The following is a 7,186-nucleotide window of genomic DNA, read 5'->3' as shown; positions in this document are numbered from 1 at the left end:
TAGTTTCTGCAAAAACTAACATTATTTTAATAACCTACAACGTAAATTGATACATGAAAAAGACTTTATTGGGCAGTCTGTATGACAAAGGCACAGGTGGTAGAGGAGTAATTAAAAAAAAAGCTTGGTAACAATGGCTAAACGTAGAACATTAACTAGAAAACAGCGCTAAACACAACAAAGGCAGAGAAAAAAATTACATCATCATTACATCTACAGTGTTTCCAACTGAGGAACACAAGGTTGATATTTTAGCGTGTACCTTGAAATTCATGATTGATTCCAACAAGTGTGAATACTCAGGTAGAAACCGACAAACAGACCCACTTGGTGCTCAACGCATTGGAAAAACCACACATTTAAGCAGGTTATTAGCCATGCCATTTACTCCTTATGGTAAATTAGCCACAACTGTTATTAAAGGAAGTAAATAGATTCACCTCATTTTTATGTATTGCACATTTGCTTCCCCTATTGTTTTTCATTTGCAAATAAAATTACAAAGAGGAAGACCAAAAGAGTTTTATAGTGCATCTCTGCTTAAATGAAATTGCCTAGAAATTAAAAGGATCTCAAAAAAACAGTTTAAGCAGAAGAACCTTGAAGTTAAAAGTGCTGAGATGTGAGGCGGGAACAAATCGTGATATTGTTCCACAGTTCCACTGTGGGCCTCCACTCCATCCTGCCATGAATTGCAGTTTTTCCAGGGATAAAACACATGCCTCCTAAATAAAATCTGAACTAATAGCATGTGTATTTGACTCACCTCTATTAAAAATAGGCAGGACATAAAAATACACTAGAAAAATACACAGACAAACTAGCAAATGGCTCTAAATTATGGAACAGAAAGAAAAAATGCTTATTGAGAGCAATAAAAAGGGGTGAAGACAGTAATTAGTGGGAAACAAACCTTCATTTTACTACGTTTGTCAGTGTAAATGTAAGGTTTTTGTTACTAGTGAAATCACTAGTAACAAAATGAGTAAAAATCCTGTCAAATGTTTGACAGGATTTTTACTCATTTTTCCTAATATATAACCATTTATACATTTGTTTTTTTTTTGTTTTGTTTTTTCAGTTATCTCTGTTACCTAAGTAAATGAATCTATTTAAAATACATTTTGAAACATCATTAATAGTGATTAGTTTTAAGCGAATCTAACTGCAGCTAAGCTCTGATATAGTTTTGCTGATTCTGAGCCATTTGTCTGTTTACAGTATTTCTAAGTCACAGATGTAGATGGTGTCGGAAGATTAGTAAAGCTTTCACACCAATATGATTCACTCGATTCTTAAAAATGAACCTACATACAAACACAACCTTGAACTCATTTCTTGTAACATTTCCTCTAACTTATCCTGACAAGCATATTGGTAACAGCAGGACCAATAATCAGACCGTCATACAGCTAAACATGAGTCAGGATCAAATCTTTTATCAGACAAAAACCTGGAGCCAAAGGAGGAATAAATGGGACTTTTTCTGGAACAAATGACCGACAGCAGCACTGATACAAATGATACATTATTCTTCACTGAATTACAGGTAACTTAACTGTTGAATTAAACTGGGCTCCTCTCCAGTAACATGGTATGAAACCTGAATCAACTATTTTCCATTTCAGATTTAAAAAGAAGACAAAAAGGAGCCAACTAGAGAATGGTAAAGCTATACGGTTCTCTGCAACTGTTTAATCAGTTTCCTTTTACTTTTTGATTAGTTTAATTGTGAACTGTCAAAATCAGCCCACTTCTCGAGAGTGGGAGCTCCTAATGATGTCAAAACCCAAACAGACTAACTGTTGTGGAGCACAGAATTTTCTAAGGTGAAGTCATACTGGAAACTAGCCAGGTTGTAGTTTACGTCTCTGGACAGCAGGACATCTGGGACCACGCTGGACCCGGCCTGCATGGCCAGGACATGAGGAGCTAACGTGAAGGGGACGTCTCCGAGAAGATCCGGCAGCGCTGAAGTGACTTCCGCAGACTGAAGGCCGCCTGCTGGTCCCACATCAGGTAAAACTGGAGGTGGATTTGCATCAGCTGTTTGAGATGGAGCTGGATAGGGTAACTGTGAGGTAAAACGGGCATGTTTACTTTTCTATTCACATCCAGTGTACAGAAAAGTCAGACAGATATGCAATGATCCAAAAACTGTATTTGCATCTTAGTTTGGCAGTTTAACACAACGGAAATAATATTCTGTTTGTTTGATGAAGATAAATTCAACATTTGATAGCACTCATTTACAAAGGCTCGACATAGATCTCAATGCTATCTACAGCATGATAACTATAGAAACTATCATGATGCAGCCGGCAGCCTCTCTCTGTGGGTGATTTACTGTTTTGCCAAACATACTCTGTGGAAATTTGCCTTAAAGGTTTTAGCTTGGTAGATTTTATCAAGGATCGGAGGCTTCGATATCGCTACGTGTCAGACTAACGGCTAGCTGCTAACAACACTAGCATTGTCATCTTTGAAATCAACCAAATCAACATATTTTACCAGAATAAATAGCTATTTTGCATTTTTGAGAACAATAATGACTGAATTTGGTTGTGCCAAGTTATAGAATATTCTTACATTCAATATGTTAACAAACCTGGAAGGGATCATTCTACACCAAGCAGTTTCTTTAAAACAGTTTGAGAAATGTCTTTCTTATACAATGAGATTATTTTAAACTCTTTTGGCTTCCAAACCACCTTAGAATTTTCCAGGCATAAAAATGTAATTTGGACTGAAATTCCTTAATACACTGAGCACAAGCAGAACCTATTTTTTTTTTATATCAGAACATAAATTGGTTTCCAAACTTAAAATATTACTTTATATGAGGAATTACCTAAAATATGTGGAGGACATAATTGTATGAGTTAAATTTACCATTTAACATATGAGCTGTAGACTGTTTTAAAGTGAACAAAAATAAAACTATCCCATGGATATTTGTTGTATTATTTGGTGTATAATTTGAAAATGGTTGTGATTTTTCACCTTGGATATGAAATGGGGCAATAAGAGCTCCCAAGTTTCGCCCCTTGGGATCGAGCACATGGACTATCAGATTTATTTTGATTTGTAACATTTTTATAAATTAATCATGATTAAAAGGATTTCACTTTGATTGAAGCTACATTTCTACTGCATGATTGTTGGAACTGATGTCTGTCCCTGTCTCAGGTTACTCTCAGACTCAAAGCAGAGTGAAGGTAGAACCGCAGTGAGTTTTCTTCACATCAGCTCAATGACCCAGAGCATCAACGGATCGGCTCAGAAAAGTAATTTTATGATTCAGTTAACCTAGAAAAACCCGGTTACTGCTCCCACCACACAACTGACTGCATCAGCCTGACAGGATACACAGAGCCTGAGAGAAACAGGTGGCAGAACCACAGAATGTGATCAGCTGTGCAAGCGGAACAAAGGAATCGTCTCCATCGTAAATGAAGATGCCATGGTCACTCGAATAACTGCCGTCAAAATCCCAAAGTTACCATAACAGTGACAAACTGACCAAAATGACTTTACCGTGACTGTAAAACTGAGGTACAAACCCGGCCCCGAGTCTCAGAGGAACAACTGAACAGCAGTGCAAACCTCCACAAGCTCACCTTTGATGGTTGGACTATGACATTTGTAGAAGGCTGTCCAGTGTTTACAGTTTTAACCCTCTGCCTTTGTTCTTCAGTGGTCTCTCCTGCAGACCAAAGAAAAGATGCAGAAAAAACACTGGAATAAATGTATTTCTGTCATGTCATCTGAGAAAGTGAAACAGTCATTTTATAAAGATTTGTTACACAGAATAAAATATTTTCAATTTCAATATCTCATAACAATAGAGTATCACAGTAAGCCAATCAAAAACAGATGTTTTAAACACAAATGTCAGGTTTCTGAAAAGTATATGTACTTCTCTATGGTTGGGCTCCTCTCCCATGTACTTTTGCTTTAAGTTACAATAAATTATCTAGTTGCTTTTAATGAGGAGAATATATTGTACAGCAATAAACATGACGTTTAGATGAAGTAAAAGAGCTATTATATGGTCTAACGGAACTCAATATAATCACTGCAAGACAGGACATTCGTCAGAGGCTGTTCCTGGACGCTTTCAATCGATGTTTGTTTGTTTTTTTTTTTTATTACATTTTGGTAAGAGTCAACTTTTAACAGACTTTAACGTGACCTCGAGGGAGAAAACTCATCCTAAAATTTGAGATTACAAAATGCTCCCGTCTTGGTCCCTTTCTAAAGTTATATTTTCATCTGTCCTATGAAATATGTTTTGACACACAGACTGTAAGGTCATCGGATCTGAACCTTTATTGTAATTTTATGCTACGTGAATAAGCCGAACAGAACTTCTATAATAAATACAACACCGACTGTGACTGACCCAAAAACCCCTGTCTGGATTCACTCCTAGCAGCTGCAATCTGCCTTTACCACAAACTAAACATTCTTCTTACCAACAATGACGAAGCCTCCATCCGCTTCCTTGTCAGATGTTGACTTCTTGGCGTCCTTCCGTAGTCCCAAAAACTGAAGCATGGTTTCCTTTAATCGACAAAAGACAAAATAATTTAGTCTTAAACGCTACATCAACTGAAGACAGCTTTACACAGTTAATGATACCAGTGTAAAGGCTTAACTTCTCCCGGTCGTTTTAATGTTTTCGTAATGTCGCCCTTACTGTTGAGCCTCCTGAAGTCGACAGAGCGCTGACAGTCAATTCATCATGGCTCCTCTGAACGTTAACTTCTTTAAGAGCTCTAATATTATTCTTCCTTGGCGTGAAGCTATCGACTCTACAGATCGAACTACCTTCCGTCAGCACTTTCTGCAATAACCTCCGTGAAGTGTTATTTTGGTTCTATGGCTAACTTCTACCTGCTCCGTTTGTCGAAGGGAAACTAATAACAACACCTGTAGTTCTGTTACAAATGAATCTGTTCGAGACATTCAGCGGAACTGTTTATTGTTTCTAGGGATTCAGATCCTGGAACACAACGGATGTGTCGTAAAAATGGTTGGGAGCGCTCGTTTTAGTCAACATGTAAACGTTTACTAAGAGCCTCTTCAGGGCACTCAATACTCAATGTAGACGCACCGCCCGCGCGGGCTAACGTAGCACAAAATACAAGCAACGCGAAACTTCCCGCGACTTCTTGTCTCATCTCCTCAGTGAACAACGTCGCAGCAGCAACCCGCGAAAATGGCAGGCATACTGGACGTTCCAAAACCGAGAATAAACTGCTCCATGCTGTCTCAGTTCATCAACCGAGCCGTCTGCTTCATCGGGCGTGTTGAAAAGGTCAGAGTGGTGTGCAATACAATGAGTGAAACTGGGGTTTCACACAGTTAGAGGTGTAGACAACGTTCGTGCATTTTAATGTCTAACACTGAGGCTGCGTTCTGCTTTAGGTTCACCCTACTGGGAAAATGTTCACTGTGATGGATGGAGAGGGAAAGACTGCAACAGTGGAACTAAATGAACCTGTAAGTACATCTCAAACATTCATGCTGTTTAAATGCAGGGGCCTTAATGTAAACTGAAGTGAAATATTTTAAATACATGTTGTAATTAGTTGCTAAGTATAGTCATTTCACTGCTTATTATTTATTTTGGATTAACCCTGTAATAAAATCTGGAGAATGAACCACGTAGTAGTTGATGTTTATGGAGGTTAATTTTTCTCCTGCTCTTTGTCTCTTCATTATTGTTGTGGCCTGTCTAATATGCTGCTCGAACCAGATGTAATTTGTCTTAAACATTTCAGTAAAGTCGAATGTGAAATAAGAGGGATAACTTGTTTTTCCCCTAATCTAGAGGAAATCTGATGCATACAACTACACAAACTGGCACAAGTCTCAAACAAAACTTATTTTTGAGAAAGACCATTCAGATTCCTAGACACAAGTCTGTATGAGACAAAGACACTTAGCTGGCAAATTATATTATTGCATCACCTTTATCGGATAAAACTAGTGCTTCTCAATGCCACAAGAGAAAAAGGTTTCTTTCCCTGATGTGCTTTACCTCTGCACTCCACCACTCCTGACAATTGATGATTTAAAGTGACATTCTATGTATGGAAATAATTTGACTATGACTCTAATAAAAACTATCCAACATCTACCAGCAGGAGGCCCCCCAAAGGTATGCTGGATACATTATCCAGCATACCTTTGGGAGGCCTCCTGCTGGTAGATGTTGGATAGTTTTTCAGGGGTTGCAATCTCACTTTTTTAAGTCAGTATTGATTCCAATCAAGAATCAATACCAGAATAGATGGAAATATTTTGTGAATTTTTAATCACTTATCATTGAAGCTCATTATAAAAGCCTAAATATTCAACCAACAACTAATGCTTAGATATATGGATATCAAATGGTTTGTTTATAACAAGGTGTAAAATGAAAGGTCAAAGAATGAGTGGCACTTTAACCTAGATATTCATTTCTTTTTCAGGTTGAAGAGGAGCTGAGTGGAATTGTGGAGGTTATAGGAATGGTGTCGAACAAAGGAGAAATAATGGCCAGCACATACAACCTGCTGAGAGAGGACAAGGGGGTTCCCTTTGGTACGGTGTTCTATCAGATCAGCATACGTTGTCAGATAGTCATAGCTTAGCTCAGACATGTATACGCTGTCATTACCATATGATTTTATTTAATCAGCAACATAGAATGATGATGTAGATCATCATACACTTTGTTATTAACAGTTGTATGGCATCCTGACTTAGCGGTTAAGTAGGTTAATGAGTTTTACACAGGCGTGTGTTGTAGTTGACTGCAGCTGCAGCTAGACCCTGCTTTAAATACACTTTGAAACCACGACAACCCATGTATATCTATCTAGTTATCATATTATAAAACATTTAATGACTTATTTTCGTCATAACTTGTTGCCTCTGCTGAACTGACAACTCCACTGACGGTCGGACTTCTTAATGCGCATGCGCGGGCATGCGTACTCACTGCATGTATGCTATCCTGACAGCGTATGGCTATCTGATAGAACAATGGCTCTCAGTGAGTGACACTCCAGTCCTATCTAATAAGTAAAGAGAGGAGCAGATGAATCGTACTGTTCCTGAATGTCACATTACTATATTACAGACTTTTGGACACAGCATTGTCCCATATATGCGACAAGTCAGTCAACACCTC

At 38.1% G+C, this 7,186-nt stretch overlaps 2 protein-coding genes across 4 annotated transcripts in view; one reads left to right on the top strand and one right to left on the bottom strand.

The window, feature by feature from the left end:
• Positions 1-1,394: 1,394 nt before the first annotated feature.
• On the bottom strand, positions 1,395-5,004 carry umad1 (UBAP1-MVB12-associated (UMA) domain containing 1). 3 transcript variants are annotated; one of them, XM_015020499.1, is made up of 4 exons: positions 4,645-5,004; positions 4,479-4,566; positions 3,621-3,706; positions 1,395-2,074 (listed from the first exon to the last, which is right to left on the bottom strand). In XM_015020499.1, exons 2-4 carry the CDS (start codon positions 4,558-4,560, stop codon positions 1,799-1,801), a joined length of 444 nt encoding a protein of 147 aa, XP_014875985.1. In that variant the 5' UTR covers positions 4,561-4,566; positions 4,645-5,004; the 3' UTR covers positions 1,395-1,798. The 3 variants fall into 3 exon arrangements, with proteins under 3 accessions (XP_014875985.1, XP_014875984.1, XP_014875983.1); XM_015020498.1 differs by having other exon boundaries at positions 4,662-5,004; XM_015020497.1 differs by having other exon boundaries at positions 4,703-5,001.
• Positions 5,005-5,092: 88 nt separating this feature from the next.
• Positions 5,093-7,186, top strand: part of rpa3 (replication protein A3) — a 5,426-nt gene continuing 3,332 nt past the window's right edge. The window contains exons 1-3 of the mRNA XM_015020500.1: positions 5,093-5,323; positions 5,434-5,508; positions 6,483-6,594. Coding sequence (XP_014875986.1) covers positions 5,225-5,323; positions 5,434-5,508; positions 6,483-6,594 — 286 coding nt within the window. The 5' untranslated portion in view covers positions 5,093-5,224. The remainder of the gene's footprint in view (positions 5,324-5,433; positions 5,509-6,482; positions 6,595-7,186) is intronic.

The sequence above is a fragment of the Poecilia latipinna genome, unplaced genomic scaffold, assembly GCF_001443285.1.
Source record: "Poecilia latipinna isolate Pla-1442-1.1 unplaced genomic scaffold, P_latipinna-1.0 Scaffold2595, whole genome shotgun sequence".
Taxonomy (NCBI): domain Eukaryota; kingdom Metazoa; phylum Chordata; class Actinopteri; order Cyprinodontiformes; family Poeciliidae; genus Poecilia; species Poecilia latipinna.
Note: the sequence above shows the minus strand (reverse complement) of the source record. Positions and strands in the feature narration are given on the sequence as shown.

Coding starts and splice junctions, on each gene's coding strand:
- umad1 (XM_015020499.1), bottom strand. CDS start 4,560: ATGCTTCAGTTTTTGGGACTACGGAAGGACGCCAAGAAGTCAACATCT. Junction 3,707..4,478: donor TGGAGGCTTCGTCATTGTTG/GTAAGAAGAATG, acceptor TTTGGTCTGCAG/GAGAGACCACTGAAGAACAA. Junction 2,075..3,620: donor TCATAGTCCAACCATCAAAG/GTGAGCTTGTGG, acceptor TTTACCTCACAG/TTACCCTATCCAGCTCCATC.